Source organism: Alligator sinensis, unplaced genomic scaffold (genome assembly GCF_000455745.1).
Source record: "Alligator sinensis unplaced genomic scaffold, ASM45574v1 scaffold839_1, whole genome shotgun sequence".
Classification (NCBI taxonomy): domain Eukaryota; kingdom Metazoa; phylum Chordata; order Crocodylia; family Alligatoridae; genus Alligator; species Alligator sinensis.
This window is the reverse complement of record NW_005841885.1, coordinates 1,007,121-1,020,298: the sequence shown is the minus strand read 5'-3', so window position 1 is coordinate 1,020,298 and position 13,178 is coordinate 1,007,121. Positions and strand designations below refer to the sequence as shown.

The 13,178-nt window shown below is 47.9% G+C and overlaps 1 protein-coding gene across 1 annotated transcript in view; it reads right to left on the bottom strand.

Moving 5' to 3' along the window:
- The window catches only part of RUVBL1 (RuvB like AAA ATPase 1), a 19,878-nt gene extending 17,541 nt beyond the window's left edge, over positions 1–2,337 (bottom strand). The window contains exons 1-3 of the mRNA XM_006017770.3: positions 2,101–2,337; positions 1,741–1,827; positions 386–518 (exon numbers count right to left, since the gene is read on the bottom strand). Of these exons, the coding sequence (XP_006017832.1) occupies positions 386–518; positions 1,741–1,827; positions 2,101–2,241 (361 nt within the window). The 5' untranslated portion in view covers positions 2,242–2,337. The remainder of the gene's footprint in view (positions 1–385; positions 519–1,740; positions 1,828–2,100) is intronic.
- Positions 2,338–13,178: the final 10,841 nt, after the last annotated feature.

Genomic DNA, 13,178 nt, shown 5'->3' with positions numbered 1-13,178 from the left:
GAGAAAAGAGCATCTCCCTTTCTACAAAACCCTCCTGCAGAGCCTAGGTCAGTGCCAAGACTGTAAAGAAAGTTTCTTCCAGGTTTGTTCAGCAGCCACTTACAAGATTGAGAAAAGATCCTGGAGGGCATGGAAAGAGAAGAGTGAAAGAAGCCTCAGCTGGAATAACTAAGGTGGGGAGATGTGGAATTATCAGAAAAGCATCCTGATTCAACTAAGCTGGTAAGAATGTCCAATAGCGCTAAAAAGAGAATTATAAAAATCAGAACATGACAGCGGGGCCTGCTCAACAGGACTGGACCAAAGAGCTGGTATTTTCTGCTTTCTTTTCGGAAAAGCCAAACAGCCACTTTACCCTCCCTCACTGTTTTTAACAAGTACTTACCAATCGCCCTTCTGAAGTTTTCCATCAGGACTTCTGTCTTTTTTATCTCAGTTGAGTAGACCTCGCTTCCAACCATAGGACAAAAGGGAACCTTACTTCCCAATTCTTGAGCAATAGCCAGCGCCAAAGCAGTCTATAAAAATTCAAAACATTTGAAGATCATACACATATATTTTCAGAAGAAGTAACAAGAACTTATGGAAAAAAAAAAGATTACTGCTCCACAAAGTTAAGAATAAATACTATTTTAATCTTCACAGCATTCCATTTTTACAGGTGGAGGAAAATACCAAGCATCCTTTCTAAAACTGAAGTAGGGGGTAAATAAATTCACCCCATGAACCATGCCTGCTGACATTTGCGTACTTCTCTGTGCTAGAGCACAGGGGCAGGGGAGTTGGGAATGATCATCCTTACTTACTTTAATGTGGTCAGAAGGTGGATAGCAACACTCCACTTCTCAAGATCTGCAACTGAAAGGCTCTCCAGATGTTTTCTAAACATTGAAAGCTCATGGAGGAAATTTAGGCTGGAGATTTGGAAAAGCTTCCTCACTATGAGGATGGTTAAGCATTGGAAACAGGCCACTGAGAGAGGCATCGCTGTCCCTAGAAATTGTCACGAGCAAGTCAGATGGACACTGGAATGGTTTACATGGAAATGATCTTCCCTTGAGCAGGGGGATGGACTAGATAACCTCATGAGGTCCCTTCCAGTTCTACTTTCTGATAAACCTAATTCAATGCCCCAAATCTCTAACAAAATAGGAATCCAACAAGTGAGAAAATGGACGGGTAGATGGAGAGACCAGAAACCCTTAATTCTTCTTAATAATAAAAATCCTCAAGTTTTCTCCCTTGTTTCTTACATGCAGAAACAAACCTGTGCATGCGTGTGTGTGTGTATATATATATATATATATATATATATATATATATTAGGGGCTTTTACCCAAGAAACTTAAGAGCACCAACAAGAAGAATTTTAAAACTTTGAATAGTGTGGAGAAATCATTTTACCATCCCTCATGAAAATGCTTAAACCTTAAGCAGTGCAAAAAAAGTTAATACTTTTAAAACCCCAATCCTGGGGCTTCCTCCAAAAAAACAGACTTCATAAGACTATGATACCGTCATTTTCCTGCATTAGTGTTATGCAGCTGATGCCTGGATGAACTACTGGTTTCTGCCAAAATATGTATCGCAGAGAGATGCGATGTGAAACAGTGATCAGCCGCAAAGGCCACCCTGGTTCCAGTCCAACACGACTGGAGCAGCCGGGGAAGCTGCCTGGTGAAACGGCGCCTCAGAAACAGTCGCGGCGGGGGAGGCTTTTGGCCCCAAGCAAAACGATACCTTGCCAGTGCCGGGCGGTCCTGCCAACAGCACGGCTCTGCCGGCCATCTTCTTGCTTTTGATCAATTCCACTATCACACCGCAGGCCTGAAAAAGGAAGACATGTCCGTAGTTACCAGCCGGTCAGAAAAATGCCTTCAAACGCGTGGAACGCAGAGAGGCAGCACGGGTGTTGTTGCAGGGACAGGGAAACTGAGGCCAGGGCAGAGGTGGGGGCTGCCCCAGAGCTCACCATGTTGCCTGGGGGGAGCGGGGGCGGGAACCTGTGTGGAGGGGGGAGGGGAGGGGAGGTCCGTCCCACGGGGGAGGAACAGGGAGGGGTTCATCGCACGGGGTGGGGGAGGGGCGGGGGTCGCGGACCTCCCGCGCGTTCTCCTGCCCCACGAGCCCAGCGCTCGCGGGCTTGGCGGCGCCGCTGTCGTCCAGGCCGAGCCCCTTGACATGGCTGTGCGCTGCGATGCGCTGCGTCTTCGATGTGCTCTTCACCTCCTCGATCTTCATGGCGACGGCAGAGACAGCGGCGGCGGCAGCAGTTCCCACGCGGCCTGCGCGTTACCTAGGCGGCCGGCACCACGGTCCCGGTCCCGGCCCCGGCCCCGCCCCCCGCGCCGCCATTGGATCCCTCTGCGCCAGCGCGGCTGCTAATTGGGGCTTGCTCGTGTCTGTCACAGCGCGGGGTTGCTTTTCTTTAGAACCCGCCCATCCACTTCCGCTTGTGCGACGTTCAAAAGCCCCCCTTGGGCTCTGCACGGGGTGGCCGGGGAGGAAGGTTTCGCTGGGTGTTAGAGGTCACTGTCTCATAGCCGTGGTGAGCGCCCTGTGTCCTGCTGGCTGGAGGGGAAGTGGGGTCAGGGACGGTCCATGCAGTTTTCAGTGGCAGTGACTGAGAGTCCCTCTCTTCTGTCCCCAAGCAGTTATTTTGGTTCCCAGGCTCAGCTGCTGCATGCAGCAGGGGTGGTAAACCTGCCTTCCTGGCTCCTGTCCCCTGGAAGGGCCTTTGCTGCGTGGTTATTGCCTTCTTTGATTATTTTTTTTTTTAAATTCCTCGCTGTGTTTTCATGATGGTTTATCCTCAGCACTGGGAAACTAATCATCCTGCCGCCCCTCTCCCTCTTCAAACTGAGTGAAGAGCTGAGGTATTGACCTGGCCCGGCAATGGTCCCAGTAGGCGATGCCATGTGGATGCCAAATCCAGCCCCTTTCTGGAGCTTGGTGTTAGCAACTAAAAGAAGAACAGAAGTGGGGCTTTGTTTCCGTCCACTTACAACATAAGAACTGCCGTTTTCATCTTGTCATGCAGGAGGGCTGCCCTCATGCTGCTGTCCAACAAGGGGGACTCCTGTGACCTGAGGAACTGGCACCCAGTCTCGCTCCCCTTTTATGACTAAGGTCATAGCAAAAGTCATCTTGTTGCGCCTGAGTCTGTGCAGGCAGACGTGATTCACCTCAACCAGATATACGGTTGCAGGGTGCTCCATCTTCGACAGTCAGTACCTGGTGTGAGACTTCCTTGAGCTTGCTCGCAGGGACAGCCTGTCATTCGTCCTCCTTTCCCTTGATCAGGAGAAGGTGTTTGACAGGGTGGATCACAGGTACCTCACAGGCATGCTGAGGACATTTGGCTCTGGTCTCCGCTTCGTGCAGTTTCCCCAGGTGCTGTATGCCTTCACAGAGTGTATGGTCAGGCTCAATAGGACACTGACAGAGTCCACAGCTGGGAGAGCATCAAGGTTGTCCACTGCTAGCCCAGCTCTATGTCATTGCCTTTGAGCTGTTCCTCTGTCTCCTGCACAAGCAGGTGGTAGGGCTGGTGCTCAAGGAGCTGGCCATGAGAGTGGTTCTGTCACCGTATGCCAACAACATAAGCCTCACCGTCCAAGACCCGGGTGACCTGGTGCATCTGGAGACCTGCAGATCCACCTACTCAGCTGCCGCCTCTGCCTGGGTCAACTGGGTCAAGAGCTCTGGTCTGACGGTCAGTGGCAGGTGAGCTCGCTCCCACCTGCGCTCCAGTACATCCAATGGGGTGTGGGCTCGCTGCTCCATCTGGAGAGCTGACACAAGCTGGAGGCACAAGCTGGAGAACTGACACAAGCTGGAGGTCAGGGTGTTTGAGCAGCTGGAGGCATGGGCAGGACTGTTACAGTGTCTCTCCCTTCATGGGAGGACACTAATCCTCAACCAGCTAGTCCTGTTCGTTCTCTGAGATCGTTTCAACACCCTGGCCATGCCCCCAGATCTCCTGGCCAGTCTCCAGAGATAGGTACTAGGTTTCTTCTGGCTGGGACATCACTGGTTCTCTGCAGGTATCCTGAGCCTCCCCATGCAGGAGGACATGAATAGCTTGGTCTGCCTCTGCAACCAGGTCCACACCTTCTGTATTCAGGCCTTGAGGAGGCTCCTGTACAGTGCAAATAGCCAGGCAATGTGGTGCCTGATCAGCTGCGTTTTCCTCCACCACCTCTGAGGGTACTGGTGTGACTGACAGCTCTTCTCCCTGTGAGATCTCCCCAAGCAGGACCTGGAATAGCTGCCAGACTTCTCCCAGTACCTCCTTAGGGCCTGGAGGCTGTTGATCTGGGTCCCCAGACACAGTCACCCAGGGCATTGACCTCCTCACTGAGCCACTGCTGAAAAACCTACAGCTGATGGTGCTGGTGACAGAGGTGCCCTGGGTGCACTGGAGGATGGTCCTGGCCATCCAGGACTCATCCATCTCACTCATATTGGAGACCTTGGGTGGGGCTGGTTTTGCTCAATTGGGCCCAGTTTTGTTCAATGTCTTCGTCAATGACCTGGAAAATGGCATAGAGTGCACCCTCAGCAAATTTGCAGATGTCATGAAGCTGCGGGGAGTAGTAGGTATGCTGGAGGGTAGGGCTAGGATTCAGAGTGAAATAGACAAATTGGAGGATTGAGCCAAAAGGAATCTCATGAGGTTCAGCAAGGACGAGTGCAAAATCCCGCATTTAGGATGAAACAATCCTGTGCACTAGTATAGGCTGGGGGCTGCCTGGTTGGGCAGCAGTTCTGCAGAAAAGGACCTGGGGGTTACAGTGGACAATAAGCTGAATATGAGTCAGCAGTGTGCCCTCATTGCCAAGAAGGCTAATAGCATACTGGGCTGCACTGGTAGGTGTATTGCCAGTAGGTCAAGGGAAATGATTATTCCCCTCTATTAAGCATGGCTGAGGCCACATCTGGAGTACTGTGTTCAGTTTTGGGCCCCCCACTACAGAAAGGATTCATAGATGTTTGGGTCGGAAGGGATGTTAGCAGGTCATTGAGTCCAACCCGTGCCCTGGGCACAAAAGAGTGCTGGGGTCAGATGACCCCAGCCAGGTGCATGTCTAGCCTCCTCTTAAAGACCCCCCCAAGGTAGGGAAGAGCACTGCCTCCCTTGGAAGCTCATTCCAGTTTCTGGCAACCCTGACAGTAAAGAAGTTTTTCCTAATGTCTAACCTAAATGTGCTCTCCTGGATGCAGACAAATTGGAGAGAGTCCAGTGGAGGGTGACAAAAATGGTGAGAGGGCTGGGGGACATGATTTATGAGGAAAGATTGGGGGAGCTGAGCTTATTTAATCTAGAGAAGGAGACTGAAGGAGACTTAATAGCAGTCTTCAACTACCTGAATGGGGGTTTGAAAGAGGATGGACCTAGACTATTCTCAGGGGTGGCAGAAGACAGAACAAGAAGCAAGTCTCAAGTTGCAGCAAGGGACATTTAGGTTAGATATTAGGAAGAATTTTCTCACTAGGAGGGTAGTAAAACACTGGAATGGGTTACCCAGAGAGGTGGTGGAAGCTCCATCTTTGGGGGTTCCCATACCCCAGCTAGACAAAGCTTTGGCTGGAATGATCTAGTTGGGGCTGATCCCGCTTGAGCAGGGTGTTGGACTAGATGACCTGAGGTCCCTTCCAACCCTAATTTTCTATAATTCTACCTTTTGCACTATGCTAGGCAGGGGTGGGCAGATCCTTCTGTGCTGGCCCAGTGCATAGAGCTACCAACACTCTGTGCTCCCTTTCCCTTATTCCAGGAGGTAGAGGCTGCACTACCACCCACTGCCTTCACCTGTATTGACAGGTCCTGTATGAGGGCAGTCCCCATCCCCCAGCACTCTGGAGCTAGTTTTGGGGCACTGCCTCAGCAGAGTCCATGACACCCCCCACCCAACTATTGTAGCAGTCTGGGGGATATCAAGCCAGTCCACGTACAAACAACTCACTGCTGCCAGCTTTACATGGTCATGCTGTGCTCAATCCATCATCGTGTCCTCATGTCCTGCCCTGACAACAAGTGGTGGGACACTCTAGGTGATGGCACGGGCAGGGCTGAGGGTCCTCAGTGGACAAGTCTGTATTCCACCTTGATCCCACAAGTCACCGGGGACCTCAGTTGGCAGCTTCTCCATGGAGCCATCACCATGTATTTGGTGCACTTTACAGACACCCCTGACACCTGCCCCTTTTGCCAGCAGAGGGAGACCTGGGCACATGCCTACCTCAAGTGTGCCAGATTGCAGCCCCTCTTCCGCCTCCTTTAGAACCTCCTGCTGAGGTTCTGGCTGCATTTTTTGTTATGCACTCTGTGTCCATGGCCCCACTAAGCTCTGGGATATCTCGGTCAACTTCCTCCTGGCTCTGGCCAAGCTGGCCATATACAAGACCAAGAAGAAGGCTCTGGCTGGGGGAAACCTAAGTGAGTGTGGGGCTGTCTTCCTGTCACTCCTCTGCTCACATCTCTTGGCATTTTAACTGGTTGGCATCCACAGGCTTCCTTGACTCATTCAGGGGGTAGTGGGCACTGGCTGGGGTGCTCTGCTTGGTGTCCCCTTCTGGATCCCTTGTTATTAACCAATAAACTCACTCCCCTTCTTGTTTTTCTTTTTATTTGCCCCAAGAAATGAGTTTATCAGTGGCCTCCCTCATTAAGAGATGCTTATAGTTTCATAGTTGCTAGGGGCTGAAAGGGACCTTGCAGATCATCAGGTCCACACTCCCTGCACATGGACAGGAAAGTGGGCATCAAGAAGTTTTTTGAAGATTGCCAGGGTGGATGACTACCACTTCTGGGGGGAGCCTGTTCCAAACCCTGGATGCTCGGGTTGTAAAGAAGTTTTTCCTTATGTTGAGCCTGCAGCACTCTTCAATCAGTTTATGCCCATTATTTCTTGTACTTCCCTGAGGAGCCTTGGTGAATAGATGCTCCCCCAAACCCTGATGTATGCCCCTGATATACTTATAGGCTGCAAACAGACCCCTGTGAGTCTTCTCTTCTTCAGGCTGAACAATCCCAAGTCCCTCAGCCTCTTCTCATATGTCTTGTTCTCCAGGCCTCTAGTCATGCATGCAGCCATTCTCTGGACTCTCTCAAGCTTCTCCACATCCTTCTTGAAGTGTGGCATCAGAACTGGACACAGTTCTCCAGTTGTGGTCTCACCACGGCCAAGTAGAGTGGGAGGATAACATCCTTTGCCTTGCTCGAGATGCCACAGTGGATGCATGCCAGCATTTGGTTAGCTCTGCCAGCTACAGCATCACATTGGTGGCATGAACGCTGTGTGCCCCCGGAGGCTGGTGGGACCCGGCAAGCTCTCACAGGTGGTAGCAGTGCATTGGTGGCTCATGCTCATTTTGTTGTCAGTCATGACACCCAGATCTCATTCAGTTATGGTGCTGGCAAGCAGAGCACTGCAGAGCCTGTAAGTGTGTTGTGGGTTATTTCTCCCCAGATGGAGCACTTTACATTTCTCTGTATTAAATTACATCAGGTTGAGAGGTCTGCCCACTTCACGAGCCTGTGCATGTTGGCCTATATTGTCAGCCTGTCTTCGAGCGTGAAAATGCTCCCCCACAGCTTGGTGTCATCAGAGAACTTTGCCAGATTGCTTGTAATACCTGAATCCAAATTGTTAATGAACATATTCTTCTGGAACCTCTCCTGAGCTCCAGGAGTCTTCAAATAACTTCTCCATTGCTCATGTGATGATGTTGGCCAGTTCTTTTAGCAATCTCGGGTGTAGTTCATCCAGTCCTGTTGATTTATAGATATTTAGCCTTTGTAGGTGCTCCCCCAGAAGATCTACGTCAACTATGGGAGAGTGGTCACCCCCACCATGGTCACCCTGTATCCTGTCAAGCAGACTAATACCCTTGGACTGGTGGAATACCGATGTGAAGTATTCAGGAGTTCGGTTTTGTCTTGAGTGTTGGTTAACAGCCATCCCGTTTCATTTATCAGGGGCCCTATGCTTCCCTTGTTCCTTTTGTGACTTCCTACGTATCTAAAGTCTTATAGCTTTTCATGATGGGCTAAGCCCATGACCCTATGGCACATCAAATAGACCTGTGTCACACAGCGGCAGAGAGTGGATGATGAAAGGAAGAGTCAATTGGGGATGTCCAGGTTCCCCCCCCCCCGGTTCTTCTCTCACTTGCAGCCTTCATCATAATAAGGGCTAGGAAGTTCTGATTCAGAGGCTGTATCCCTAACTCCTGTGCTCAATAGCTAGAGATGCCCCTTTCCTCCAAGAATTTGTCCAGTCCCTGTTCAAATCCCCAGTTCATTCTCCTTTTCAGCATCCACTCTGCCACTGTGGGCGCGTCTACACAAGATGCCACGTCACCATAGCTTGTCACTACGATGCCATAGTGTTGGCGGGCATGAACCATAACATTGACGCTACTGTGCAGTAGGGTCAGAAAAGACCCGTGTGCTACCAGGACTGCGCAGTAACAGTGGTTACTGAGCAGTCATTTAGTACTTGCTAAAGTACTAACTTGCTAAAGCAAGTACTAAATGACTATGCAGTAACAACTGCACAGTCGGGTGCACAAGTATATGCGTCGTGTGAGACACAGACCAATTTGATGCGCCATAGGCACATATACTTGTCATATACTTGTGCCATAAGCCTTCTCCATTCTGGCTGTAGCTAGCATGGAATATGGGTCACTGATTTTTCTTTTCTCCCCCAATATTACCCTATACCTTTAGTGGGGTGTTTGAAGACTTGATCTGGGGATGGCTAACAAAATCCTGAGTTCTTATGCAGGTTCTAGAACTTACTTAAAAAAAAAACAACATTTTGCAGGTGTTTAATGCAGTCATTAAGTGTTTGGGTTACTACTCAGATTATGTTTAAAATGCTAGAAAGTGGAAACCTTTAAACTATAGAGTGCTTTGTTTAAGATATTATCACATTGGCAAAGGTAATGTTTTACATAAATAGCTGTGTTAGTCTGAAGAGGGGCAGAAAGCAGCATAGATTTTGTTAGTCCATAAGGTGCAAATCTATGCTGCTTTCTGCTTTACATAAAAAAATCAGTATGACAGGTTGGAAGATCCTACCTGGTAACTAAAGCAGTAATTCCATTGCAGTTTTTTCCTCTCTTTCCAAATGTACTTGTAAAACTATAGAAATGATTTTTTTAGGTGAGGGGAGACAGAGATATGCAGTGTTTAATTTACAGTACTATGGTACTATGGAACTTCCAGTTGGGTAATTTCTGATCTCTTTCTGCTTATAGTAATGTTTTTGGGTATAAATGCCATCCAATAAGGAACAGACCCGGTTTGTGACTATTTCTGTTGAGTTATTCTACCTGTTTATTTTTACATAATCCATTTAAAAACTATAAGCATCTGCCTATGAAATGTATTAAATATATCATTTATGCATATGCTAAGGATCTCTTCGTATATGTAGATTTACGCTTAACTAAGAATGACTACTGAATCTATCTAAAGGTAAGGTATCCTTTAACTAATAAGAAACAGCATGTATACTCTCAAATTCTGTGTAAGCCTGAAAGAACATATTTGCCATATAACAGAGGCTGCTAATCTCTATGAAACAGGAGACTGAGCGGTTTTACATAAGACATAAAGCTTTCACTATGCAACGAACAAATACACAACTTTGATTTCTCCAGTGCATTGGAACTGCTGCAAAGGTTGTGAGCAGCTCTGCTCCTGTTTCAAGCATCTTCCGGTTCTGGAAAGTCAATTATCAAGGTCTGAGTGTTGAAGACTATATAGTTAGCATGAGGTCAAGGCAATGGGTGGTTTTCATCTTAGCAAGTGGGACAACAGAAAGAACTAAGGGATGAGCTGTATGGCCTTTGTCAGCTTTAATAAAAATCTGCCCTGCCAGGTTTTGCAGGTTTGGCATCCCTTCTGAAACTGCAGCAAAGGGTAGCTAAATTCATCCACACCTGTCAATATTAACATATTTATTTGTGGTGGAGCACAAGGGCAGGGAAGCTGGGAGTGATCATCCTTAATCATTTTAATATGACCAGAGGGTGGATAGCAATATTCCACATCTCAAGATCTGCACGTGAAGGCCTCTACAGTTGTTTTCTAAACATTAACTGAGGGCTCATGGAGGAACTTTAGGTTGGAGATTAGGAAGACCTTCCTTAACATGAGGATAGTTAAGCACTAGAACAAGCCACCTAGGAGAGGTTGTGGGATCTCCACCCCTGGAATTGTCAAGAGCAGGTTAGACTGGGATGGTTTAGTCGGGGATAATCCTGCAGGGGGATGGACTCGATGAACTCATGAGGGCCCTTTCGGCCCTACTTTCTTATGTTCCTAATTCAGCTTCCCAAATCTCTAACAAAGTAGGAATTGTCCCTCTTTCAGATCATGGGGAAATTGTGGCAAAGAGAGACTAAATGTTTCAACTAGGGTGGAAGTAGAACACAAGAATTTTGGCTACCAGGACTCTCCTCTGTTTAGTAGGTAAAAACTTCACGCTGTGATGAGAATATGTTTTCAGTGATCAGCTGTAGTAATTTTATTACGTAAAAGAAATGCTTCCTGGCTTTGCTAGATATAGTAGCATTTGGCCTGAGGAAATCATACAAAGATCTGGTTAAGCACACAGTAGCTACTTCACCCTTTGCTCAGATGAGTGTGACATCATTCCAGAGGTCTGCTTGTCCATAAGTTGAGAATAGTTTGACTTGTTTCATTGCGTTGGTTATTTTGTTCTGCATTGCATGTTACTTGTTTTGAGTGTCTTTGTCCCGAGTTTGCTCTTTTTCAAAATGGAAGCCATTTACTAGGGGTGGGAGAGACCCCCTTGCCCTGTCAAACCACACAGGATTATCTTGTATGTTTCCCGGATGCAACAGAGCAAAAGTGGAACCATATTCAAGTTATAAGACTGAACTTAAGCAACTTAAGGGATCTACTATAATTGAAGTCTGATGTGAATTAGCATGTGGCATTAGGAGACATCAACATAATACTGAACTTGAACTTAACATGATTTTCTTGACCTTGGCTGGCCAAAGCATTTATTCTGAGAGAATAAATCCACCCTAGATGGTAAGTATGAGTCGCTGACCTCTTTCTTGTGTGCCAGCATTGTTTCTTAAAAGAACTTGAGTTGTCGTTGAGACCTTAACTGGTCCTCTCGCATTTTAGATACTTTGAGCATAATCCAATATTTCACTAGCCATTTAACCAGAAAAATAATACCTGCTGTTAACATAGTATGAGCTGTTATTCCCCAGGTTTAATCAACTCGTTTTACCAACGTTTCTCTTGCCCCCCTCCTCGAGGTCTCCTCTTTGGCATAGACGTCATGTGATACCTGAAGTGGGAGCTAGAGATTTTCAAGCTGTTTTCCTAGACTAAACGTTTGAGGTTACAGGACATGGCCTAGTTTCACATAAGCTTTCAAATTTCAGTGGGACATGCTGAATCCTGAAACTGTCAAACAGTGTATTATTTTTGGAGAGAGCATGAGTGTGTGTGTGTGAGTGTGTGAATGACCTTTACATTTTTACCTTATCCCAGAAGTCTGACTTCCTGCCCTCAGTCCCAGGAGTCTTTGAGAGCTTTAGCAAATAAAATGATTTTTTTCTGAAGCAAGAATTGAGTACAAAAGAAAAATGAAAATGGAAGGAGAATAGTAGATTCAGGTAAAGGGGATGAAAAAGGTTTATACTATCTTATTGGGGTTTTTATGGTGTGTGTAAATGAAGCTGGGAAATCCTAACTGCCACCACCAAATTTGGAAATATCAGGAACACGGAGTCATTTTTTTTCTCTATCAAGGATCTGCTAGAGGTGACCCTTGGAGTACCCAGGTCGGTGGACTGAAAGTTGCTTCAAGCCTTCATCAAAGGCAGTGATTTGCAACCTTCTTAGACTTGAGGCACCCCTCAGAAAATGCCAGCTCTTAGTTTTCACTCTTTTTTGACTACAGAAGAATAATAGAGCAGTTTTTCTTGTTGTAATGAACTCAGAAACTATTTGAAATCTCTGGGTTTATCTTGTGAATCAAGTTTGCATACCTAACAGTGATAACATTGTGTGGTACCCTGTAGCATCCTTGAAAGGATCTCAAGGCACCCCAGTGTCATGTGGCACTCTGGTTGAGAATCACTTGTCAAAGGGGAAGAGGTACTAAATCTTTAATAACTATATAGTTTCCTCTAACTTTTAAAAATGCCTAAGGTTACAAAACCAAAACATCTGTTTTCAAGAGTCTTCCTAAAAATCATCCCTCTCACAGTTCACCAGGTTTCATGTCTTTAGGGTCTGTGAGATCAGAAAGATGGTCGTTTTTCAAACATAAAAGCAGTGCACAGTTTAAATCATAACCCTTCTGTCTACATGGAGGGCCTCATAGCATTGGAACCTTAGAGGATGAACTCTTTGGGTGAGTCCCCACGAGTGGGAACATGTTTCCCTGGGGACAAAGAGCAGCACAATATGTACTTCTGCTACTTTTCCTTGGGTAACACCTGTGTAAAGTGGCTAGTATTCGCTTCGGATTCGGCCGATTCGGGGGACAGTGATTTGATTCAGTGATTTGAATCGCTGTCCCGATTCGATTTGGCCAAATCAGCCAGGCCAGGCCCATCCCCCACCTCTCTCCCAGCCCGGCAATGGCTGCCCCAGCTCCCAACACTTGTTAAACAAAAAAAGCCCTGATTCAGCAGGTGCTGCCGGGTGGGGGGCAATCCCCACTGCCCCGCACTGCCCCATGCTGCATGGGGGCTCTGCACGATCCCCCTGACCCCCCCTCTCTCCCCCAGGCCCCCGATGGGTGCCCTGCCTGGGCTAGCTCTGGCCCTTTAAGAAAAAGAACAAAAAAACAAGAAAACCCCCGGACTCACCACTCCTGCCAGTGGGGGGCGATCCCCGCTGCCCCTCACTGCCCCATGCCATGTGGGGGGCTCTACACGAGCCCCCAAAGCCCCGAGACCGCTGCAGGAGCATTGAGTCCCAGGAATTTTCTTGTTTTTTTTTTAAAGGGCCAGACCTGGCCCAGGTGGGGCACCCTTGGGGGGCTGGGGGAATGAGGGGGGGTCAGGGGGGCTCATGCAGAGCCCCCATGCAGCGTGGGGCAGTGGGGGGCAGCAGGGATCACCCGGCAGCACCCGGTGAGCACTGGGGCTTTTTTTAAAGT